Raw genomic sequence first — 26,658 nt, forward strand, 5'->3', positions numbered from 1 at the left:
GATTTTCCTGCCTGGGCTGGCTTTGAACCACAGTATTCCTATGTCAGCCTCCAGGGTAGCCAGAACTAAAGGCATGAGCCACTGGTGCCCAGCTAGTTCGTTTGAAATATTTTAAAAATAGAATTCTTTTTCTAGAGTTTTTATATTCACATTGTTTTAGATATATGGAAGTTATAAAAATAATACACCATTTCTCTTCATATCCTTCAGATTTTTCCAGTGTTAACATTTCGCTGTATTTACATGAATGTATTTATGTGTATGTAATAATTTGTTGGAATCATTTGAGAAAAATTAGCAAACATAATGTCTTTTTCTTTAAGTACTTTAGTTTATATTTCTTATAATGAAGAATCCTCATATAATTTCAGAATAATCATAGAAATGAAACTAAAATTGATGCAAGATTATTATCTACCCTAATCTTAGTCACATATTTTTAATTAAAGTGGATTTTTTAATGTTTGTGTGTGATTTGCTCCAAAATTATTTGTCACACCATTACTGAATTGTGATAGTCATGAAATGTGTTTTTGTAGCAAAGTGTTGCTTAAAATTTTAATTATATGTTAAAATTTACATGTTGTAATTTAATTACAATCAAAATTTTCTGTAAATTTTTTGTAAAAAGCCTCACTTAAATTACTCTTTGAGTTTTATACTTTAATATAAATTTCTTATCTAAATTTGTCATTAACTAACCCATAGATAATTTTCTTAGATGTTATTTGATGCAAAACATTTATTGAACATTTTCTTTTCAGCCTATTGTATAGACAGGAAGGTGCTCAAGAAGTTCATTCCAAAAACAAAAAAAGTTCATTACTTAGTGGGAAGATTTTCTCTGCTGATGGCCAAGTATTACATATTAAAAGTACAAGCAATAGATGTTTTTGTGCATTTTTTTTTCTTTTGTCAATAGAGGGGCTGTAACTCAGGGCCTCACTTATTTTTTTCTTCTTCCAGGCTGGTGCTCTACCACATGAGCCACAGCATTATGCTGGTTAATCAATAAAAATAGATTCAGAATCTCAAAAGACTTTCCTGCTAGAACTGGCTTTGAACCAGGAATAGATAGGAGTACAGGAGACCAGCTTAGGCAGTTCCTTTCATCTGTATAAAAACTATATTTAATACAGATAATTAAAATTTTCTTATTTAAAAATTCTTTTTAATGGAATGTTATTAGTCAAGATCTAGCTTTGTTATCATGTGGTAATTGCTTTTTTATGCACTTATGAAGGTTTAAGTAGTTTGATTTATTGGCCTTGATTTCAGGGTCTCAATTGGTTGGCTTGCATAATCATTTATCACTATCACTTAAGCCACTCCTCCAGCCTGGCTTTTTCTGGTTAATGTAAAGATGGATGGAGTCTTTCAAACTTCTCTGCCCAGGCTAACTTAGAACTGTGATCTTCCAGATTCCAGCCTCCTGAGTAGCTAGGATTATAGTTATGAGCACTGGCACCTGGTGATAATGCACCTTTCATTATGACTTTCACAGAGATGCCGTTAATGTGATTACTGCTGCCTCTGCTTTTTGTCTAAACCAGTTTGTATAACACAAAAACTAAGACAATTACTTTTTGAACATTTTTTTTTTTTTTTTGGTTTGGTAATGGGGCCTGAACTCTGGGCCTGGGCGCTGTCCCTCAGCTCTTCAGCTCAAGACTAGCGCTCTACCACTTGAGCCACAGCGCCACTTCCGGCTTTTTTCTTTCTGCTTATGTGGTGCTGAGGAATCGAACCCAGGGCCTCGAGCATGCAAGGCAAGCGCTCTACCACTGAGCCACCTTCCCAGCCCCTTTTTGAACATTTTTTACTTGTATGTAAAGGTTTTTAGGATTTAGCGATGATAGAAAGGAGGTGGCCATTTTTTAAAGCCTGTCAAGTATTTTGAAGAAATATATATATGAATTCAAAATGTATAGATAGAATTAGTGGAATTAGGATTTTTTCTGTGTGTCCAGCCATACCTCCAGTTCCAGGTTTTTCAGTTATTTGAAGATAAGAAGTCTTATGGATTTTTCTGTCTGAGCTAGCTCTGAACCTCAGTCCTCAGATCTCCACCTTCTGAGTAGCTAGGATTATAGACATGAGCCACTGGTGCCTGGCAGAATTAGTCTTTTGTTAGTATTTATTCTACCTTGCTTTGAAGTCTTAAATGCAAAGGACCTTAGCAGAAAATGTTAAAGGGCAAAATGTGAGACATTAGCTAGAAAAAAATGATCCACCAGCTAAGGCATGAAAGAAAATATTTACATCAGAAGAAGCTTACAGTCAAAAGACAAATATTAAGGGAACTGTAAAGTAAAATGTTACCATCTGTTTTGAAATATTGTAAAGAGTAGAAACTGGGCGTTGTGTCAGTTGGCCAGTAGCTTGATACCTTGTTAAATTGGCACATGATGAAAGCCACTTGTACTTACCTCAACAGTCATGCTGGTTGCAAGGATCTGGTCATTGTCTTTTACTGCTAAAATGCTGAAGAGGAGAAGGTTGTTAGAAAATGCCCTCCATTAAAGAGCAGTTCTGAGACTTAGTTGGTTTTTGTTCATTTCTGTCTTTGATTAAAAGGGAATTTTTAGAGCAAACATTGCCAATGTGCTTTCTGATAGATTTACTTTGGTTTTCATTACCTATGCTATTATTTTGAGTTAGATTTACCAGAATCAGTAATGAAAGTACAATGTGGAGTTCTGTTATATGTTCCATTTTTCTCACATATTCACTAAGTTTTGTGTTATAGGAACCTAGACCTCAGTTATATCATAACATACCCTTGCCAAGCACTTGATGTGAGTAAAAGGGGGTGGGTAGGGTGGAACTAGAACTGTGCATTTAGTATTCTACCATGTGGGGTATAGGTGATAGGTAGACAAATTCATTATGAGTAATTGGGATACAGAAATAGTAGAGTCCTACTTCATAATTCATTTATTTTTATACCTTTGACATTCTTAGTGCTCAAAATAACAAATACTGATTTAAAGATAAGGGGTAAAAATAATTCAATATTAAGAGAAGGTAGGCTGTGAGGAAGAAAATAACACCTGTAATCTTAGAGGACTAACAGAAAGGCAATAGGATAAAATCAAAATAGCAAGCAAGGAAAGGAGCCATTGCTGAAGACAGAAATACTGGCTTTAAAGTGATTTCAGACTCCTATCTATTTACTTTTCATTCCCATAATTATTGCTATTTAATTTTAATAGCATAGGACTTACACAAAGGTCTCATTACACTGATAGTAAAAATACATTGCTGCTTCTTTTTCCAGATCTAATTCATAATATTGATTATTTTAATATATCATTAACAGGTATCCATCATACTTGGCACCTGAAGTAATTGCACAAGGGATTTTCAAAGGTAGTGATCACATGCCAAGTGAAAAACCATTGCCTTCTGGGCCAAAAGCAGACGTGTGGTCACTTGGGATCATTTTATTTGAGCTTTGTATGGTATGTATATTAAGAAAATACCAGTGCAATGAAACGTGTGTGCTTTTCGGAATGATCTTCTAGGATAGAAAGTTATTTAGTAATTAAAGGGTTCTGCACAGATTCACTAGAAATGGCAAGAAAAGTCTTAAATTTTTAAAAATCTTGTTTGGTAATTCTCATACATTGCTAGAAATACTTGTGTTTTTACAAGTTTTACTACTTGTTAGTATTGTTTTGAGATCTCCACATATGTTTACATTTATTACTTAATGTAAATGTTTATAGTTTTACAAAGTATAAACAATTCTAGAAAAGTTACACTAAAACTGTTTACCCTCTTAAATGTTCTTGTCTTTCTGCCCTCTAGTTTTATTTTCTCCTATTCTGTTAAATTTTCTACAAGTTCAGTGTCTGTGCTGACTTTCTATGAAGCCTCACCCAGACATCCTCTAGTATTAAATCTAAAGCTACCATTAAAAATCAAAGAAATTAAAAGCACAGTGATTTGAAGAACATAGTTGTTTACCAGCACAATAGGCTCTGCCTTATGATATGTAGAAACCTCAGGCAGTCAGGATGGCTCTCTCATTCATCTGTTTCCACACTTGCTCCCTTTTTATTTTTTCCTACCCAAAAGGGAAAGAATGTGTAACTTCATATTTAAAAGATGACCTAAAAATTGCAAATATGAATTCTATATACATTTTACCACTGAAAACTTACTCATTTGACCATATAGAGACACAAGGTAGGGCAGGAAATATGATCTCCAGTTGAGTATATAAATGTTGAACAGCTAATAGTCTGTTGTAGAACAACTTAATGGTCTATCAGTCCAACCTCTGTATGCCTGCCAATATTAAATAACTTCTTTCTTTTCTGTTCTTCCTTTTACTGTAGAATTTATCAAAGTTGTCACTTTAATTTCTCTGAGGGAGAAATTTTGATTATCTGTTGTTGTAACTTGGATATAAAATGTCTCCAAGGCTCCAAAGGCACATAAAGATTAGTTTTCATGGAGGAGCTTAGTACCACCAACCGGATACCCCAGCTGGTAGAGCTGTTTAAGAGTTGATTGGATCATTAAGGCATTAGCCTTATCAATGGATTGATTAAATAATAAGTTCACAACTGAATGGACTACGTAGAAGTTGGGCCCTCATTGAATGAAGTAGGCCATTGTATTTTTTCTCCTTTTTGCTTCCTGGCTAAGATCAGGTGAACAATCTCTTCTGTTACATATTCCTACTACTATGATGTTCTACTTACCCACAGGCTCAAAGAAATTGAGTCAGCCAACCATGCAGTGAAACCTCTGAAACCATGAGCCACAATAAATCTTTTCTTCTAAGTTTCTTTTTTCAGGTATTTTGTCACAGTAACTGAAAGCTGATCGACATGGTTATCTATTGCTTCTGCCTCCAAATGCATTAACTAGCATTGATTTTCACAATCTAAGAATTAGTTTAATGGGTTTTTTTTTTTCATTTTGTGTTTTAAGAACTAATTCAACAGCAGATGTATTTAAAAAAAATACCTTTGTATGATGATGTGGGTAATATGTTAGCTTTTTGTTACTTCACAAATTCCTGAAGTAGTGAGCTTATAAAGAGAAAAGATTTGTTTTTGTTCATGGTTTTACAGGTTTGAGTCCATCATCATTTATAAATTCTAGCTTTTAAGAATACTATTAAGGGCTGGGAAGGTGGCTTCAGTGGTAGAGCGCTTGCCTTGCATGCATGAGGCCCTGGGTTCGATTCCTCAGCACCACATAAGCAGGGGAAAAAAAAGCCGGAAGTGGCGCTGTGGCTTAAGTGGTAGAGTGCTAGCCTTGAGCTGAAGAGCTAAGGGACAGCGCCCAGGTCCAAAGTTCAGGCCCCACGACCGGACCCAAAAAAAAAAAAAGAACTTGAAGAATACTATTAAATTATTCATAACGTGGAGTTAACATATTGTCACTACATTTTCTATAAGAAAATCTCTGATTTTCTCATTCATTGTTATACTTTCCCCAGCTCATCTAGGTTTTTATTGGTATGGAAATGATAGAAATATTATTCTATAAACTCACAACAGAAATGAGGTTTTGTTAGGATATGAATGTAAAGTATATAAAGTATAAATGTGAGGTATATTCTTTTTATTGTCACTGTGGAAACTTCTAATGATACAATATATGATTAATTCAATTGTACAAATACTCCAGAGTTTTTACTGTATAAGAGCTTAATGGCACTTTAAATGAGAGATTTTCACAAGCAGCTTAAAGGGGGCAAACTAACATAAGCTGAATGCTTTTAGATTTTAATGGAAGATTTTAAGATATAATTGGCTAACACATCAGTAAACAACTAAGGGAACTTTTGGTATACTAGAAGTTCTAAGTAATTAGATAAGAAGGTATACAAAACCTGTTTGCTTGGAATATTACCAGAAAGTACTGCCCCTCTGCCACCAGAAATCTCCATAGTCTGAAATACAGGTAGGAAATCTATATCTCAATGACAAAATTTCTAAGAAATACAAAACAATAAAGATGACCTTTACATTAAAGAACAAATAATAGAGGAATTGAATTGATACCATTAAATGAATTTTTAAAGTAAATACATACTTTTAAAGGCAAATAACAATTTGTCTAACAATTACAGAACTTATGAAATAAGAATAATTACTGAAAAGCACCTGTTACAGTTGTAAAAAAAAAAAAGTAGCTATTAAAGAGCATAATGTTTGGGGAAAAAAAAGGCAATCTGAAAGTAAAGATGGGTAATTCTGTCAGAATTAGGCAAAAAGAGATTGAAATTGAAAATCAAAAATTTTCAAAGTAGAGAAGATGGATCCAGATGTTCTGAAGTCTGTACCACAGACAGGGAAGTATCAGTGTGTACAGAAGAAAGGCTTCAGTATGATTAAAAAAAAAATTAAAACATACAAAACAGCAAAAACACTCAGAAGCTGTACAGTACATCTTTAAGATGTATAATGAAATAATTAACAATAGTCATTAAGCCCTTATCAAAAGAGAGGAAGTTTGACAATATTACACATCTGTTATCACAACCAGTTTCTGTGATAGTCTTAGAAAGATTATCTCTGCTATATAATAAGGTGAGGTAAAAAGAAGTTAATCCAGTTGCATAATATAATAGTAAACGGATGAGCAGATACATATCCATTTACCTACAAAGCTGCTGTACTCTTTTGTGGGGCTTGAACTCTGAGCCTTAAGCTCTTAATTTCTTAATAGGCCTTTTTTCTCTTATCTGGCTTTCTGCTACTTGAGCCATGCTCTAATCTAGCTTCTTTTTCTGGTTAATTGGAGATAAAGTCTCCAGACTTACCTGTCCAGCTTGAACCATGATTCTCCAGCTCTCAGCTTCCTGACTTGCTAGGATTGTAGACACAAGCGACCAGTGTTCAACTCAAAACTATACTCTTAGCTAAAATATTAAGCTGATTTGTAAAATTGATGTCTTTATTGATCTCAAAACCTTAAAAGGCCAGAGGCAGGTGCTTGTGCCTATAGTTCAAGATGCTCAGAGGGTAGAAATCAAGAAGATTCTATTCAAAGACAGCCCAAGCAAAAAGTTAGTGAGATCACATCTCAGCAAAGCTGAGCATGTTTCTTCACCTTTATAATTCTGAGGCTTGCCTAAGCAAAAATGTGAGAACCTAGCTGAAAATTTAACCTGAAACAAAAAGGGCTAAAAGTGTGATTCAAGTGCTCTCCTAGAATGCATTAGGCCATAACATTCCCTTAACAAAATAGTTGTAATATACTAACAAGAATTTCTTTCCTACTTTTAGGGAAGAAAATTATTTCAGAGTTTGGATATTTCTGAAAGACTAAAATTTGTGCTTACTTTGGGTAAGTGACATACAACTAATTATCTTATAGGTGAAGATGTGTTTTTGTGAAATGCCACCTAGTCAATTTTCTAATGAACAGGTACAAGCATTAACAAGGCAGTTTAAGACCTGCCTTTTCAGTAATAGTTGTTTTTTTTTTATTAAAGAATTTAAACCTTAGCTCTACAATTTTGCTAAGTAAACTAATTCATATAATCAAACTTAGCTGTCATTATGCTAAGTGAACTAACTCATACAATCAAACTATGAGGTTATGAAACTGTTACTTCTCTGTAGCAATTTAACTTCAGATTATATATTAACTTCTGAGCTGCCTATTACATTTATTATGTATGAACAACTAAGAAAGCTTGTTTTATTTTATAATTTGCTCATATATTTTTTTCATATATTTGAAATTTATTGTAATAAAGTTTGTGTGATTTACTTTAGAGTAGATTAAATGTATAGTAATGAAAGAAAACCACTTTGCAAACACTTTTTTAAAAAAGTAACAAGAATGTGGCTTAGTAGTAGAGTGCTTGCCCAGCATGCATGAAGCCCTGGGTTCAATTCCTCAGTACCACATACACAGAAAAAGCTGGAAATAAAGTCTCCAGCACAGTGCCTAGGCCCTGAATTCAAACCCCATGACTGGAAAAAAAAAAAAAGTAACAAAATGGTATCCTGGTTAAGAGAGTTTTCTAATGAAGATACTTTATAAAAACATAAATATTAATAAGATTTCATAAGTTTTACAGATTTACCCCATTCCATAGCTAATGTAGCTATGAAGGGGATTTTGCAGATTTTTAAGTGTGGTTAGCAGCAAAACTTTATATTTGAGATTTCCTCAGGGAAATGTGTATGCAATCTCCAAATAATAAAATACATAAAGTAATAAAAATAATAAGATAATAAAAATAGTCTTATAATCATGAAAAAAACATGACCTTAAAAAGTGAAATTTTAACATCTTTTACTATCTTTGCTTACTAAACATTTAATGTCTGAGGTTCTTTGTTTTTATAAAAACATGAAAGTTAATAAATTCAGATTTAAAAAGAAAAAAACTATTTCGGGGCTGGGAAGGTGGCTCAGCGGTAGAGCGCTTGCCTTGCATGCTTGAGGCCCTGGGTTCGATTCCTCAGTACCACTTAAGCAAAAAGAAAAAAGCTGGAAGTGGCGCTGTGGTTCAAGTGGTAGGGCGCTAGCCTTGAGCTGAAGAGCTGAGGGACAGTGCCCAGGCCCAGAGTTCAGGCCCCACGACTGGACCCAACAAAAAAACAAACAAAAAAAAACTATTTCAAGTACCAAACTGCACCAGGCTGTTTCAATGCTTTTTATATCGATTTTTTCTTTTGTAGACTGTGTAGATGACACCATAGTAGTTCTGGCTGAAGAGCACGGCTGTCTGGATATTATAAAGGTTTGTCATGGATCTGTCTGTTAGACTGTTAGTTCTACTCTAACAGAATACCTGAGACTGTGTGATTTATAAAAAACACAATTTGGCATAAAGTACTTGATAAGAGAATTATATATACATCTCCTACCTGGAACTAACAAAGAGAAAAGCAGGGGCTGATAATGAGAATTTATATTAATTTAGCCAGCATCACTACTATTTACATGACTACAGTACCAGATATACTCCTCTTTCTATTGCTTTAGGGTCTGTGTAGTGTTTAGCTGCACCTATGTCTTTATTGTATGGTAATAATACTGAACAACATAAAACAGCAAAAGATCATACTTCTGTTTTTGTTAACCCAGGGCTTTATGTATACTACTGAGCTACACCCCAGCCCTTGGGTTCTTTGTTTCTTGCTTGCTTGTTTTTTTGAGACAGGGTCTTGCTGTGCACCCCAGGCTGGCCTCAAACTCATAATCCTCCTGACCCTGCCTCCTGAGTGCTGCTAGATATGTCTGGTCAAATCAACATTCTTAAAGAATATCAGAACCTGCATGTCATCTTCTGCTTCAGAATGATCTATGTTTACCCCTGCCAAATGGAGACCATCCAGCCTGATCAGCAGGCATCGCTTACCTTACAAGCTGAAACTTTCATAGAAAATTTGAAAAACATCTGGAAATTAAGCTTAAGGGTTGAAATATGACCTCAGCTGTTTACTGGCTCTTGTTCGTGGGCAAGTCATTTTCTGTCACTGAAGTATAGTCATTTCTTATGTCAGATGTGGCACAAGGAGATGGAAGAGCTTTGTAAACGGTGGCACACTATTTGGTCTATCAACCTACTCTTGTTACTACAAGGACATTTACAAATCAGCCTGTTTCCAAGTCCTACTTTCCTTATGTTCAGAGTACTTTTCTCAAAACTTACCTCAATTCACACACACCTACACCCTGCCCCTTTCTTTTCTTTTTCAAGCCCTAGGACTTGAAATCTGGGCTATGGACACTCTCCCTGAACTTCTTTTGCTCAAGGCTAGTGCTCTGCCACTTGAGCCACAGCTCCACTTGCAGTTTTTTTCTGTGATTAATTAGAGAGAAGAATCTCAAGGACTTTCCTGCCTCGGCTAGCTTGGAACCATGATCCTCAGATCTCAGCCTCCTGAGTACTTAGGGTTACACGTGTGAGCCACCAGCACCAGGCTTCACTTTTTAAAATTAAAGACAATCCTCTTGGAACAGAGAAAGGTGTCCGTTCAGCATGCACTATGGATCTCAGACTTTCGAATGCTTGTGCAGAGAAGGGACTTGATAGTGGGTCCTGCCTTATTATCTTACAATAAGGCCACTGAGGTTCAGTTTTGAAGTATCAGGCATGATGATACAGCTGGTGATGTGGAACCCACAGATTCAGACTGGTGTTAGACTCCCACTCACCCTCAGAGGGCTGATGCCCTGATAGGCTGAGAGGCCTTAGCCCCACCTCAGAATCCAGGTCTTTCTGACCTTCCTTGTTTTCTCCCAGTCCCAGTATGGGGAAAGATTTTCTGCAAAGGTGCCTTACCTACCTGAAGAGATCCGCCAAAAGAGAATGTGGCTACCACTAAACAGAGAAGACCAGACTTGTATTCTGCTTAGGGAGACTAAAGTCTTACATAACCGAACAGATTTGGGTCATGCGTGATTGTTCTCATATCATAAATGATTGTTCTCTATTCAGCCTGTTTCACTGTAAGGAAACTCTGATGTCTGCTTTGCCAGGTACAATGGACTCTATTCCAGGTCCTCATGTATTCACCATGTCAGTTTATTTTCCCTAAAAATTAATTGCTTTCCCCCTAAAAGTTGTCTAAATTCCCCATTTTTCTGCAACCTTGTAGGAAAAGGGGTACATAATTTTGAATCATGTTTGGCCAGTGGATGATTACACTCTGGTGATATTTCCCCTGCTACATTTTCCCCTTGTTAGCACATTAATAAATGTATGCCTTTTTCCTGAAAACAATTTTTTGTTTACAATGTAGGAGACTGGGGAAACATAAGATTAAAGTATAGCAGGTTCACTTTTCTGGTAATGGCTACATCTCTGGGCAGAAAGAATACTGTGTCCTTACAGAGCAGAAGTACAAGCTAGGTAAATTCTGTGAGGAGCCTCTACAGGATCTGATTCCCAAGTGGGTAGGGGATCCTTGTGATCTAATCATCTTTTAAAAGTCATTAAGTTTCAATACCTGAATTTTGTAGAGGACACAGATTACCACTGGCAGTCTGTTAATGAAAATCTCTTATTTTGCCTACTTGGAATCTAATAGTAAGCTATTTTAAAATTGTGTTTATTTCTTCTTTGGTACTTGCATTTTTCACATTGAAAAATTAATATAGATTTGTGTACAGCCTAAATATTTTTTTCATTAAAACAATAGAGATGCAAACATTTGATTAAAATGTACTTTTTAAGTGGGTCATTTAAAATAATTCTCTTTTTTTACTAGGAGCTTCCTGAAAATGTGGTACATCTTTTGAAGAAGTGTCTCATCTTTCATCCTTCTAAGAGGTTAATATTTTAAGATTTGGGCAGTATATCAAAATCTTTTACATATAAGCAACTTATATTCTGTTTTTATAATGTTAGCAAATTAAAGATCTTTATAAATATCATAGTATATAATTACAGTAGTGTCACAAATGTGAGTTTTTAAGGTGCTAATACTTTGTTAATAAAAAATAATTAAACATTAAACTATGGTCAAAAAATTGACATACAAATAGAATTATTAGTTCATTTTCCAGCTTCTGAGTAGAAAATTCTGTTAGATTGTCCATATTCCTGCACTCAATGATAATATCAGAAAGAAAAACTGGACAATAATGTATTATAGTAGTAAACTTGGATACATGTTAAATAACAATTACTGTTGATATAAAAGTATTTCTTTGTAAAGCTTTTTTTTTTATTTGATGACATCACTATGGCTATACAGCTATTCCTAAGCTCCTTAAGTTTATAATATTTGAAAATTAAAAAATGAACTATACTTGAGGGGGTGGGGGGGAAGGAAAGTCAGGAGGGGTAAAAATTGGAGAGGAGGAGGAAAAGGGTTGACACTGTTCCAAAGGAAATTTACTCATTACCTGAATCATGTAACTAGTCCCTCTGTATATCACCTTTACAATCAAATTTTTAAAAATAAATGAAGTATTCTAACGTATCTTTTAAAGTATAGCTTTATCAGAACACATAAGGGAGAGAGGAATGACATTAAAATAGTTTTGTATAAATGTGCCATACTTAAATAAGGTAGGAAGCAGATTTAAAAGATAATGATCTATATGTTGATCAGATTACAATGTTGAATAAAGTAATTTTGTGTTAGTCAGGTAAAAATAAAACTAAAAGCTTTTATAGAGTGGTTTCTCAGTGATTTCTTATTATACTTGAACAGCTTACTGTCATTTGCTTATTATGTAAAGATAGACATCTAGACTGATTGAAGCCATTTGTTATTTTTCTGTGATTAGGTATTTAAGGCTTTTAACTATCCCCTTGAATATGTGCTGCTTTGCTAGAAAAATTTTATACTCTTCATTCACACTCTGTATTTTAAATTGTGTTTCTCAAGGCCAACCCCAGATGAATTAATGAAGGATAAAGTATTCAGTGAAGTATCAGCTTCATACACCCCCTTTTTCAAACCTGCAAGTCTGTTCTCATCTTCTCTGAGATGTGCTGATTTAACTCTGCCTGAGGATATCAGTCAGTTGTGTAAAGGTAATAATAAATGAAACAAAGGCAATCATGAGTCTTAGTTCTAAAAAAAGTCCCTTTATCCTGGTCTTCGTTTTGAATTTATTGACAAGTATATTTTATATCAATGGGATTTTATTATTACATAGGAATTGTGATTTTTGGGGGGGGAGGTGGTTAATTGGGGGGCTTGAACTCTGGGCTTGGGCACTGTCCCTGACCTCTTCAGCTCAAAGCCAATGCTCTACCACTTGAGCTACAGCACCACTTCTGGTTTTCTGGTGCTTAATTGGAGATAAGAGTCTCATGGACTTTTTCTGTCCGTGCTGGCTTTAAACCTCGATCCTCAGATCTCAGCCTCCTGAGTAGCTAGGATTACAGGCATGAGCCACCAGCACCCAGCCCTTGATGACTGACCCAAAAATTTAATCTTATATGTGATTCATGTTCCATATAATTTCTTATAGATGACTGTAAAGTCATGTTGATAGGAAGTCCATACTATATGTAAGTTAGAGAATATCAGCTTTTGTGGATGGATCAGGGTTTTTTTGGTCATATACCTCAGTACTTTCACTGCTTGCATTCCTAGTATAGAGGATAAACATTCCAATTCTATAGTTTCAATGTAAGGAATAAAATTTCTAGATTTCCTATTTTTAGCTTCTCTTGTTATAGGAAACAGATTTGTGACTAAAGTTGACTAATAGTCTCCTTGGCATGAGAGTTTCTTTGAGGAAAAACGTTTCTGTTTCAAAAAGAAAGGTAGCTAGATACAGGTGGCTCACGCCTGCAATCCTAGGTATTCAGGAGGCAGAAATCTGAGGACTGTACTTTCAATCCAAAGTCTTTTGAGACTCTTGACGCCAATAAACTACCAAAAAAAAGCCAGAAGTGGGGCTGTGCCAAAGTGCCAGAGCACTAAACTTGGGCAAAAAGAAGCTCAAGAACAGTACCCAGGTCCTGAGTTCAAGCCCCAGGACTAGCACACACCAAAAAAAAAAAAGAAGAAGAAAAGAAAGGTAATACCTCAGCAGCTCACTTTCTCTTTTGAATGTGGGAAATGATCTAGCTTTCCAAGAGCTTAGTTCATGAACTATCTTTACTTTGTAAGCTGTCTTTAGGGGGATACTATTTTTAGCCATTAACATTCAAATTGTTTGAAAAGAGAATGGAATCTGGCAGCCAGGCCCACCTTCATGTGGACATGAAACCCCACTCCAGCTCAGTGCATCCACTGGTGTTATCTAAAGATAGAAAGCAGCTGTGAGGATCATGGCCCAGACACACAAGCTCAGTACATTATTGAGATTTATAGGACAATAGCATGCTTTCCCCCTCTCATGCTCAAGAAAATTAGGACTGGCTGGTATTGACTTAACTCATCATGAGGGTAGGCCTTGCTAACAGTGCTCTAATGTATTTCGTGATCATTTTATTTCCTCCTCTCATTGCCAGAAACACCTGGTTGTTTTTCTCCACTGTTAACTGTCCTCTAAAGGTAAAAAAAAAAAAATCACAAAAGTGGAGAGATCCCTTTTTGAGTCACTGGAAATTTTAATCTGACTTGTCTGAGGCTAAAATTCCCTCCAGCAATTCATCAATTATAGTTCAGGGTTTTTCTTTCACAGCCCTGATTCCAGAGATGTTTTCTGCTCATGAGTCTGTGCTTCAGTAATTTGTAACTATATTACCCAGTCTTGGTTGTAATAATTTGTCACCACGTTCTTGAGTCTCTAACAGTTCTAAAAAAGACCTGTTGATTTTTCAATCTGTACTGTTATTGGGAACAACTCACAGGCTGCTTACATAGATAACCTGCTCTTCAGTTTCCTTTTTTCAGAATTTCAGCTATTACTGGCTATCAATTTTAAAGAAAACAAAAATTGTGCTGATTCTTTTTAATTCACCATTAACAGATATAGACAGTGATTACCTGGCAGAAAGATCTATTGAAGAAGTTTATTATCTTTGGTGTTTGGCTGGAGGTGACTTGGAGAAAGAGCTTGTTAATAAAGAAATCATTCGATCAAAACCACCCATCTGCACACTCCCCAAGTAAGGAAGGAAAAATAAAAGTTAATAAAAGAAAAAGATGTTTGTGTGTTTTCATAGAAATTCGAACTAAAGAATTCTGGAAGAAATAGATGTCACCACTTGTTTGATCAGAATTCCTAATTGCAGGTTATTTTATATTTTTATTTTTCTTATGTTTTTAAAAAGTGAATATTTTCTTTTAATAAATTTGAAGTAGTTGTGTTATGAGATATCTGCAATAATTGATAAAAATGAAAAATACTGCTGAGAGCAATATTCATTTTAGTTAAAAACTGGAGCAATAATATTTAAGTTAAAAACCGGACTAGTGTCTCTTATTATGGAGAACTATTTATTTTCCAAATATATTTATAAATATACAGAGCTTTGTAGGCTCACTGCAGCGTTTAGAGATTGCTACTGTCTTATAGTTCAGAAAAATCTGCAGAACACCATATTATAAATTAGAATGGAAGTTGGATAACTTTATAGCTATGAAATACAGATTTGTAGCCTTACAATCTGTATGAAAACATGAACATGAAATTCTTGAGCTTCTGGCAGTCCTTTAAATGTTTAATTTTAGATTCTAGAACAGATTTGATTGTTGTAGATAACTGTACAAATCATCTGGTCATTTTTATTTTCACCTTTCACATTTCTAGTTTATTATTTGAATAAGTTATTAGATTTCTACTTGTTTACCCTCTTAAACTGATTTTTAGATATTAAACTCAATCACAAAAATCCTTCATTGAAATGAGTCTAAATTTGGAAATAAGATAATTTTCAAGAAGAAATGGTATGAAGGTTAGATTCTTAACACAGATTATCTGAAATGCATGTCACATTTGAGACATTTATTATCAATCATTTTTCCCCAGAGATGTTAGAACATTCAGTGTGCCTTTACTCTCTTCCTTTGATATTTTTTATCTATATACACTTTCTTGGGATGCATTTGGATAGAACAATGCCAATAATAATTATCATTGAACGTGCATGAACAAAGAATTGCGTTTAACACTTTTGTATTCTTGTATACATACATACTGTATTCATCCCAGAACAAGAGACATCTAAAAATAAGACTTGTTTGGAATGACATCAATCATCTAATCTAAAATTTATTCTTAATAAAGGGATTATGACTTAGAAGAAAGTTTCATGTTAACTGGGTGCCAATGGCTCACACCTGTAATTGTAGCTACTCAGGAGGCAGAGATTTGAGAATTGCACTTTTCAAAGCCGGCCCAAGCAGAAAAGAAAGGCCCTGAGACTCTGAACTCCAATTAACCACTCAAACGGCAGTGGAGCTATAAGTCAAAGTAGTAGAACACTAACATTGAGCAAGAGTTCACACCCAGCTCCTGAGGACTCACAACCAACAACAAAAAAGTTCAGTGGATTTTTTTTCTTGACAGAAGAAACAATCAGTTGTATGCTCAGTATAATAGGTGTGTATGTGTGTTTGTGTTTAAATCTCTTTCAGTTTCCTTTTTGAAGATGGTGAAAGCTTTGGACAAGGTCGAGACAGAAGCTCCCTTTTAGATGATACTACTGTGACATTGTCCTTATGCCAGCTAAGAAATGTAAGAATGATATTTATAACCCTTAAGATATTTTTAATTAAATATGACTCCTTGTCTTCCTGTTTTTATAAAATATGTGAGAACTCCAGAAAGATAGATACCCCTGAATGAGACTTCGGTAAAATAGCATCTGTGTAAATTAAGCTTTTAGTACATGTTATCTGGATGTTTGCACATGCACATAAGAAAAATTAGATATTTTTGAGGGTTTTGCTTATTTGTTGTTTTGAGACAGCCAAGGCTGAACTTGAATTCATAATCCTCCCACCTTAGCCTTCTGAGTGCTAGGATTAACAAGTACATATCACAATGTGTGGATACAAAAAGCATGTTATCAATTTATCTTTTCACCATCATTTAGTGTTTTCATTTTTTTCTTTGTCTATACTTTATATTGATTCAATGTTATAAAGTAGTATCTTACTATGATATTGATCTTAACCCTTATAGTACAACTGTGTGTCTCATGTTTTTAGCTTTTTGCATATTATGTGCACTACTGGTCTACATATTTTCTGAATATTTCTGATTGATTTTGACTTCTGAAAATATATATTTATAATTTTACAATATTTTCCTTTAAAATACTGTTGCTGCTAAACTAACTGTATAAAATATTTTGTCTTTAAATTCACAGCGATTAAAAGATGTTGGTGGAGAAGCATTTTATCCATTACTTGAAGATGAGTAAGTATATTTGGTGCTCTTTTACACTCATTTTTCTATTTATATTAAATATGTAAATAGTTTGTACATTCTCTTTAAAAAGCACTTTCTGAACAGAAAAAAGGCTTTAATTTACTAGAATTTCATATTTTTGTCATTTCTTTACTTTTGTTCCTTCCTCTTTTACAGCCAGTCTAATTTACCTCATTCAAACAGCAGTAATGAACTGTCAGCAGCTGCCACTCTCCCTTTAATCATCAGAGAGAGGGATACTGAATACCAGCTAAACAGAATTGTCCTCTTTGACAGGCTGCTAAAGGTAGGGATTTTAACATAGAAAGTGGAGGGCAGGCCCATATGCAGTTGTTCCCTTCAGTATTCTTGATTTTTGACAAATCATGAGACCACAAGAAGACTAATTCTTATGACTTAACTGTTCCAATTAACCTCCTTTAACTATCAAAATGATACATATGCACAGTAAATTAAAAATAAGAGCAAAATGTGAGAATATTTCAAAATCATCTTAGACAAAGGATTAGTGTCCTTTTTATAATTTAATTTTTATTGTGTTTAAGTAATTGCATGAAGGGGTTTCAATTGAACATGTCAGTTTATAAGTATAATGCATCTTGTTATCCTTTCTTTTTTAAAGAAGACTTTAAACCAATAGAAAATAGCTCTAATACTAAAACAGAAAAATGGATCAAGTTATTATGAATATAGTCAATTAGTAAATACATAGTGAGCCTAGAACTCGTTTTTTTTGCAATCAACTTCAACCATTTTGCAAAACAGTTTGAAATTATTTATCAAGAACTTAAATCATATAAATTTTGTGTATTCTAATAATTGTCCACTAAAGATCTATCCCCAAAATGCAATTTTTTTTATTATGAAAATACCGTACAGAGGGGTTACAATTACATGGGCAAGGTAATGAGTACATTTCTTATCAAGCATTGTTGCCTCTTCCTTTGTTTCCCCTTCCCATCCCTTCCCATCTCCCACCCCCCCCACACACACCCCTACCCACCCTTGGACATAGTTGTAAAGTTCGTTTTTCGACATAACGACTTGTACATCTCATTGTTGCAGTCACCTGTATCCCTATTTAAACAATTTGTTTTTGCTCTTCCCCTCCACAAATTACACCACCATCAAATACAATGAAAGCAGGGCTTATACCGTGGGGGAGGGACATAAAAAGCAACAAAGAAATAATAGGATAAATTCATATGCAAGAAGCCACAATAGTTTATACTCATTGGACAGTTTTTAAATCAATAAATTTTTACAAAGTCTTCTTTCTTTTTTTTCTTTTTGGTCAGTCGTGTGGCTTGAACTCTGGGCCTGGGCGCTGTCCCTCAGCTCTTCCACTCAAGGCTAGCACTCTACCACTTGAGCCACTGTGCCACTTCCGGCATTTTCTGCTTATGTGGTGCTGAAGAATAGAACCAGGGCCTCATGCATGCAAGGCAAGCACTCTACCATTGAACCACCTTCCCAGCCCCACAAAGTCTTTTATATATATTATCTTGTTTAATTTTTTTTGGGGGGGGGGGGGTCCAGTCGTGAGGCCTGAACTCTGGGCATGGGCGCTGTCCCTCAGCTCTTCAGCTCAAGGCTAGCACTCTACCACTTGAGCCACAGCACCACTCCCGGCTTTTTTCTTTTTGCTTATGTGGTGCTGAAGAATCGAACCCAGTGCCTCAGGCATGCAAGGCAAGCGCTCTACCACTGAGCCACCTTCCCAGCCCCTCTTGTTTAATTTTTATGAGGCTGGTATACTCATGTTCCATGTGACTAGCTCTTATTCTGCCTAGATTACCAAATAAAGAAGAATAATTAGAAAGAATGAACTCTTTTTTTCTAATTGTACTTTTCAAGTTTTGAAGGTTCCGAGTCCATTCCTTTGCTTATATAAATAAAATCAGATCCGGTAACTGCAGAACACTTCAACATTATCATTAACATATTGAGAACTTACTAGACTAAAAATGACATTTGGGAATTTTAGATACTTTTTCATTTTTTCTTATTTTTATAATTTTTAATTGACAAAGCTATATTTATGTAGTACCATGTGATTTCTATATATTATATGTTTTTCAAATCAAGGGAATAATGTCTGTCTCCTCAGACGTCATTTCTTTGTCTGAAAATAATATCTTTTTTTTCATTTTTTCAAATGTGCAGTGCATTCTCATTCTTTGTAGCCATCATACTGTGATTAGAACACCATTTTTTTAATCTAACTATAATTTAATACTCTTGACCAACTTTTCTTATCTCTCCTTTACCACTATGCTTTCTAGTCTCCTCACCACTAATATCTTCTTCTTCCATTTTCTTTGACCCTGACCTGTGAATGAGATCATGTTATATTTCCCTTTCTGTGCTTGGCTTATTTGACTTAACGTGTCTTCCTGTTCCATTCATGCTTTGACAAATGACAGGATTTCATGTGTACATACCACATTTTCTTTATCCATTGGTGAGTTAATTGATACTAGTTGACTCCATTTGTTGGCTAATGTGAATTTGTTGCTACTTCAGTAAACATGGCAGTGCAGATGTCTCTTTGACATACTGATTCATTTCTTTTGGATACATACATGGCAGTGGGGTAATATGTCTACCTTTTTATTGTTCAAAAGTGTATTATTTGTTTAGCTTCTATTTTTTTCTAGTGAATAGTTTCCAGTACTGTTTCATTGTGGTTGGAATAGATAATTGATATGTTTTTAATTTTTGAGCATTTTTTTTCATGTCACAGGCTTATCCATATAAAAAAAATCAAATTTGGAAAGAAGCAAGAGTTGACATTCCTCCTCTTATGAGGGGCTTAACCTGGGCTGCTCTTCTGGGAGTTGAGGTAAGAGAGAAAAGATTAGAAATTGATTAATAGTACCAAGAAATAATTTCAACTGTCTGATATTTTCCATATATTTTTAAATTATCAGATTACATAGTAAAATATGAACATTAGAATTTTTTTCAATTTTCAGTGAAATACATGAAAAGGCATGGAATAGAATAATATGATCAAAAATTTGTTAGATTTGTGGTATTTAATATTTATGCCTGCAGAAAGTAGAGTTTATTTTTAAATCTGGGTATGTTATAAATGTACTTTGGTTACAAGTTCTAAACTAGGTATGACCATATATGGCTACAATCCCAGTACTAGTGAGGCTGAGGTAGAAGAATTGTGAATTTGAGGCCAGCCTAAACTATAGAGCAAGTTTGAGGACAAGTTGATCTATATAATGAGACTTGCCTCAATAAATAAACAATTTTTAAAAATAGGTAGTACAGCTTATGAAGAAGTATGCTTTGTTTTTTTAAAAATATGAATTCCTATTTATAAGTAATTCCAAGTTCAGAGAAATCATTCAGTTAATTTGTGCCTTGTCAAAATAACTAACCTACTTTAGAGGCTTTTGGAATGCCTGTTATACCTGGACCATCCTGTCAACAGAAGCTACTTTGTCTTCTCCATCCCTTTAACTGTAGCAGCAAAGAAAGAAGAATTGTCACAACAACAGGGTGGCTTTTAATACTAACAGAACCTGGTGACTGAAGTCATGATACCAGGCCCAATCCTTGCCATATTTTATTTCCTATCTTTTTTTATTTTTTATTTTTTTGTCAGTCATGGAGGGCTGAACTCTGGGCCTGGGCACTGTTCCTCAGCTCTTCAGCTCAAGGCTAGTGCCCTACCACTTGAGCCACAAGCACCACTTTCGGCTTTTTTCTGCTTATGTGGTGCTAAGGAATCGAACGCAGGGCCTCATTCATGAGAGGCAAGCACTCCACCACTGAGCCAATTTCCAGCCTCTGTCATTTCTTTTTTTACCCTGTCTTGTAGAGATAACCCCCTGTCTTAGTTCCTGCAATCCTTGTTACTGCTTTTCAGTCCTGTGTTGGAATAATTTCCTTTCTTCACTTTTGATTCTCCTAATGAGAGTCTACAAATTTTTTTGAGTTTTGTTGATTAAAGAAAACCTTTTGTACCATTCCATATATTACTCATCAATTATTGTAGAACATTATGATCCCAAATCTATTAGGCAATTTTGGTGTCAGGTTTTCCAAACCTCTCATTAATTGGATGACTCAAAAAATTGGTTCAGCACCTAATGTCATCAAATTCCTGGCTCTTTCTCTGCTATAATGGTAAGGCAGAAAAGTAAGTTTTTGTGCATGATCTTGTAATACATAACCAAATTTAAAGTAATTGCTTCAAATATTGCTTCTATAACAATATAGCTGAAAAAATATAAATAAGTTGTTAGGCCATGGTAACGACTTCATCTTAAACCTCTGTATCCTGCTACTAAATTACTATTCCTTTGAATAGTTTATACATTCTGAGTCAGCAAAATGGCAGATTTTCAGACTTGTAACAGACTTTTGTCTCGTTATCAGACATGTAAAGAATTTGTCTTAAGTTGAGGTATCATTTAGGTTAGCATGTACATGTCTGTACTTAGATAGGTTCTTTTTTTTAAAGAATAGATGTTTAGGGCTGAGAAGGTGGCTCAGTGGTAGAGCACTTGCCTTGCATGCCTGAGGCCCTGGGTTCGATTCCTCAGCACCATATAAGCAAAAAGAAAAAAAAGGATAGATGTTTATAATAGGTTTTCCCATTGATCCTTAAATGTAAAAATCAGAAATTTGACAATATTCCAAAATCTTTAAAAAAAAACTATATTGAATAATTAATACCTTGTTCAAAAAATTTTGTATTTCAGAGTATCTTGCATTTTGGTCTTTGATTAGGACTACTCAACTCAAAAGATGTGTGAAAATTCCCAAACTAGAAAAACTCCAAAATCTATCCCAAGCCTTTAGGACATTTATATTAAGGATATAATAAAGTGACATTTTGTGTTTTCTTTCTTGCAGGGTGCTATTCATGCCAAGTATGATGCAATTGATAAAGACACTCCAATTCCTACAGATAGACAGGTAAGATATTCTTAAGCAACCTGGGGGGTAATTCTGCCAAATGGTTACATTTTTTCAAAAATTTTCTTCTTTTTATTATGAATGTTTAGCCACTGCCAAATACAAAAGGTATTAGAAAAAGTGTAACATATTCAGAAATTAGTTACCACAATACTTTAAACTACTTTTGTTTTAAAAACTTAAAAAAGAGTTGTCCCATGCCTGTCATCAGTCTCAGCTATTCAAGTGATAGAGATCATAGTTCAAGACCAGCCTGAGCACAAAATTAGCAAGACGCTCTCCCCATCTCAACAAATAAGCTGGGTGTGATGGTTCACAATTGTAATCCCAGCTTTACCAGAGACATCTATAGAAGAATGACAGTCTGAGGCTGACCAAAACACTATCTAAAAAAATATAACTAAAGCAAACATGGCTCAAGTGGTAAAGTGTTTGCCTAGCAAGTACAAGGCTTGAGTTCCATAAAACAAAGTCGTTTTTTGCCTGAAGAGAAGAACAGAAAGATCAGTGGCTATGATGCAATAAAAGATTATAGCATATTCCAAGAGTAAAAACATAATTTGCTTTTTATTTAGACCTATTTATAAAATGAGGTATTTTTGAAAACTGTTTTAGCACATTCCTTTTTAAAACTGTTTCCCCTAAGTATATACCTAGAACTTCTATGTGCATTTGTGTTTCCAGAAGATTGATAAAAATTTCAGCCACTTGAGGCAGTGTTGGACTATCTTAAAATTTGTATTTTTAAAATGTTTATTATAATTTCTGCTCTTATTTTATTAATAAAGTTAAAGGACTTTGGGGATTGCTGTGTCACAGTTTTATCTTACTGCTTTGCTGCCTACAGATTGAAGTGGATATTCCTCGTTGTCATCAGTATGATGAACTCTTATCATCACCTGAAGGTCATGCAAAATTCAGGCGTGTATTAAAAGCTTGGGTAGTATCTCATCCTGATCTTGTGTATTGGCAAGGTAATTGTTAGTGAGACTTTTCTTTAAGTATTGAGTCTTTTGTGTATGACTAGCATATTTCTGTGTGTAGAGGCTCATACTGGGCCTAAATTCAGGGCCCCGAGGACCTAGCTTTCTCACTCAAAGTGGCACTCATGCTTCTAGCCTGGCTTTTGCTGGTTAATTGGAGATGGATTCTCATGGACATTTTTCTTTGGACCATCTTCAAAGATCTGTGATCTTCAGATCTCAGCTTCCTAAGTAGGTAGGGTTACAGGCATGACCACACATATCTGGAATGATTAACAATTTTTAAACTTAAAATTAAACATCAAATTTTGTTTACTTTGAAAAAAGTCAACACAAAAACGGATTCATTTTTGAGAAGTTTATAAACGATGCTTGTTTACAAATCTGAATTTCTTGTATTTATTACTTAGATACATAAAACTGAAAATTAAACCTGCAATCACATTGTTAGGAAAGTAGGATATTTGGTGCTCATACAGTCTCTGGGTATGCACTTTTTTTTTCAGTTGTGGGACTTGAACTCTGGGCCTGGGCACTGTCTCTGAGCTCTTCAGTTCAAGGCTAGTGCTTTACCACTTGAGCCACAGCTCCACTTTCAGTTTTCTGAGTGGTTTATTGTAGATAAGAGTCTCATGGACTTTCTTGCTCAGGCTGGCTTGAACCGCGATCCTCAGATCTCAGCCTCTCTGGTAGCTGGGATTACAGGCATGAGCCACCGGCACCCAGCTTGTGTATGCACTTTCTAAGACTTATACAAGTAATAATAATTTTATGCCTCAACTAATTTGGGGCTCGTTGAGATTTTTTACTCATTAATGATCCTTAAATTTTATTTATAGTAGCTACTAAGAAATAAAGCACAGGCTAGACTTTTAGGCTGTACAGTCTATTTTCTGCCCTGCACTGGTATCTTTAATCCTGAGCTTTAGTTTTTCCCATTTTTGTCCTCTGGTCATTAATAAGTTCATGATTTAACTTGGTCATATTTTTTAAATGTCTTGTTATAAGTAGTTGTTATGGTTGAATATTCTGTTTTGTACTGGCCACACTATAAAGGATGGTATTATTTTCCTAGCTCAGTACATCCTCCTAACTCACTAAGTAGATCTAATGTATTCTCTCAACATGAGAGTATATGAACAGTATTATTATCAGTAAAATATATCATATGTGTGTGCTTTTCAACTTTTGAAGAATTTTGTTTGTTCCAAAGAGGAAGAAGGCAAGTAAGGACCCACTATCTAGATGTACACACCAGAAGATGTACAATTATTGTTAAAAATATACAAGAGTCAGAAGTGGGGACTATATTCCAATTTTTTATTGCTATGTTATTCTTTACCTCATAATAATTGATAATAACTAATTTTGAACACTTATTATGTGGCAGTCCCTGCTATTTATTTCTTATGAAAACATAGCAATGACTCATGAAGTAACACCCACATCGAAGTGGGTAACAATAATCATTGAGACTATGATGACAACTAAGATATATATCTGTATATTTCCATTCAGGATGCAATCATTTTACTCCTTTGTTCCAACCCCCTATATCAGGTCTTGACTCTCTGTGTGCTCCATTCCTATATCTAAACTTCAACAATGAAGGTAAGTCTCTTTCCACTGAAGCTATCATTGTAGATATTTTCTGAAGTGTTGGTTCAAATATGGAAAGATTTTGGTTTTTATGTTAAGATTCTTATTTCCTATTTTATAGAAATTATAAAATTTTGTGAAATTTTATGTGAGACTCACTTATGGATAACAAAGAATTGCTTTATTACTGAAGAGTTTCACTTGCTTTATTACTGAAGAGTTCACTAGAACATTGGTGGGAATTGAGCTGATTTTATTCATTTCATTTACATACTTGGTGTCCATTTTTATAAACCTTGAGAGAGTCTATAGAAATTAGTTTTAATCTAAGTTTGCCTTTATAAAACTTGGAAATAAATCAGTATTGATTTTATTGAGTTTATCCCTAATTTTGAGTCTTCAGAGCTTGTCATTTTAACATACTTTACAGTTAAAAATTTCTTTCTAAAACTATTCAATACTTTGTAGTTTAAGAAATGTATTTGTCTGTTTTGTATTCCAATTATTTGTTTATTATTATTCCAACTATTGTAAGATAGCTTTCTTGTTAATGACAGGCTATTTTGTTTCTTTCCCTTTGTTATAATAACTTTCCATAGTATATTTTTCAATAAGTATTTGTTAAACTAAAAACAAAATAAAAAATCCCACAACTCTATATTACAAATAGCGCAAGTGACTGCATATGCTAATATGTCTAGATTCCTAGTGTCAGAATCTCCATCTTTTCTGATTCTGTTTTCTGTCAGTTTTCACAGTTAATTGAAATTGAATAAAGATAGTATAACTGCAAAGAGCTGGAATTTCACTGGATGGTTGTTAACAGAACCATTTTCTGATAACGCTTCTTGATTGTCTAGACTAGAGCTTTAGTCTGTAGTTAGGCACAGCCACAAGGATGGTAAGGCTCTCTGTTTGAAATTATAGGTTCTACCTGATATTCCTAAATCCAGTCGGCAATATTAAATATCATGAGGTTTATATTAATAACAATGATGTTCACAAATCTCATTTAAAAAGCACAAAGTTCAAGCAACTAAGATTTTATTTTATGGAATTAGAATTTCAACAGTAATTTGAAATTGAAGTTACTAAAATAGTTATCAAAATGTTTTATATTTTGAGTAATAGAAGTGTTTGTTAATTTTATGTTTTAATTTTGTATTTGCTGCACTTAATAAAATAAATATTTAATAGTAAATTTAAAAATGTGTGCTGATTGACACCTGGTGGTTTACCCTATTAACCACTCTTTTTATTGACTTATTTTTTCTCAGCCTTGGCTTATGCATGTATGTCTGCCTTCATCCCCAAATACCTCTATAACTTCTTTTTGAAAGATAACTCACATGTAATACAAGGTAAGCAATACCTTTTCTTGCCTTTTTACTGGGCAAGTCTTTTGTCAAAGTAACCAATATCTAATTAATTCAATTATGATTTAGACCCAAAGGAATATTGTGGTAGTTCATCACCAAATTCAAGAATGAGAATTTAGGCTTTCCTTCAATTCATAAAGAATTTATGGTATTTTTACAGCTATTTAATACCTGATCTAAATTGAACTCAAATGCAGACATGGTAGTTTAAAGAAAATAAGAAATTATTCTCTCTCATGAGAGAACAAAAAAAGGTTCACCATGGAGCAAGTGAATAGTGAAGTTAAAGAAACTTTACGCATTGTTTTTTTTCCATCTTTGGTCCAAGACCTGAACTCAGACTCAGTGCCTGATGTTTTTGCTAATTGGCCAGCACTCTGCCAACTAAACCATGTCTCTAATCCCAGCATTTTATAACTTGTAAGTTGAGTATTAAAACATTTGTCATTCATCTCATTCTAAATGCATTGTTCATTGCCAAAAAAATATACTCCTCTTTTAACTTCCTAAACATACCTTTCCCATCAGACATAACCTATGTGTGAGCTCATCTTGACCGACTTTAGGTCCGTGTAAACTTAAAGCATTCTGAAATTTTCTGGAGCCTAGTATAAACTGAACTTAAAAAAAGAAGTATTTTTGAGTCAAACAGATACTCAAGAATGAAGCTTAAATACTTGTATAAAATTTATTTCTCTAAGCTGGGCACCAGTGACTCATGCCTATAATCCTAGGAGGCTATAATCCTACTTAGGAGGCTGAGACCTAAGGATCACAGTTCAAAGCCAGCCTGGGCAGGAAAGTCCGTGAGACTCTTACCTCCAGTAAACCTCTCAGAAAACCAAAAGTGACACTGTGGCTGAAATGGTAGAGCGCTCGCCTTGATCTGAAGATTTCGGGGACAGTGCCCAGGCCCAGAGTTCAAGCCCCACAACTGACAAAAAAAAAAAAAGAGGGCTGGGAAGGTGG

The 26,658-nt window shown here is 34.5% G+C and overlaps 1 protein-coding gene across 2 annotated transcripts in view; it reads left to right on the plus strand.

Annotated features, from left to right (window-relative positions):
• The window catches only part of Tbck (TBC1 domain containing kinase), a 122,581-nt gene that overhangs the window by 26,933 nt on the left and 68,990 nt on the right, over positions 1-26,658 (plus strand). For both annotated transcript variants that reach the window (XM_042701620.1, XM_042701619.1), the window contains exons 7-20: positions 3,323-3,464; positions 7,257-7,317; positions 8,666-8,727; positions 11,204-11,265; positions 12,332-12,480; positions 14,376-14,514; positions 15,986-16,085; positions 16,723-16,772; positions 16,941-17,070; positions 19,531-19,629; positions 21,666-21,728; positions 22,576-22,702; positions 24,272-24,322; positions 25,588-25,671. In XM_042701620.1, the coding sequence (XP_042557554.1) occupies positions 3,323-3,464; positions 7,257-7,317; positions 8,666-8,727; positions 11,204-11,265; positions 12,332-12,480; positions 14,376-14,514; positions 15,986-16,085; positions 16,723-16,772; positions 16,941-17,070; positions 19,531-19,629; positions 21,666-21,728; positions 22,576-22,702; positions 24,272-24,322; positions 25,588-25,671 (1,319 nt within the window). The remainder of the gene's footprint in view (positions 1-3,322; positions 3,465-7,256; positions 7,318-8,665; positions 8,728-11,203; positions 11,266-12,331; positions 12,481-14,375; positions 14,515-15,985; positions 16,086-16,722; positions 16,773-16,940; positions 17,071-19,530; positions 19,630-21,665; positions 21,729-22,575; positions 22,703-24,271; positions 24,323-25,587; positions 25,672-26,658) is intronic.

Source organism: Dipodomys spectabilis, unplaced genomic scaffold, assembly GCF_019054845.1.
Source record: "Dipodomys spectabilis isolate Male_0828 unplaced genomic scaffold, ASM1905484v1 ptg000297l, whole genome shotgun sequence".
Lineage (NCBI taxonomy): Eukaryota > Metazoa > Chordata > Mammalia > Rodentia > Heteromyidae > Dipodomys > Dipodomys spectabilis.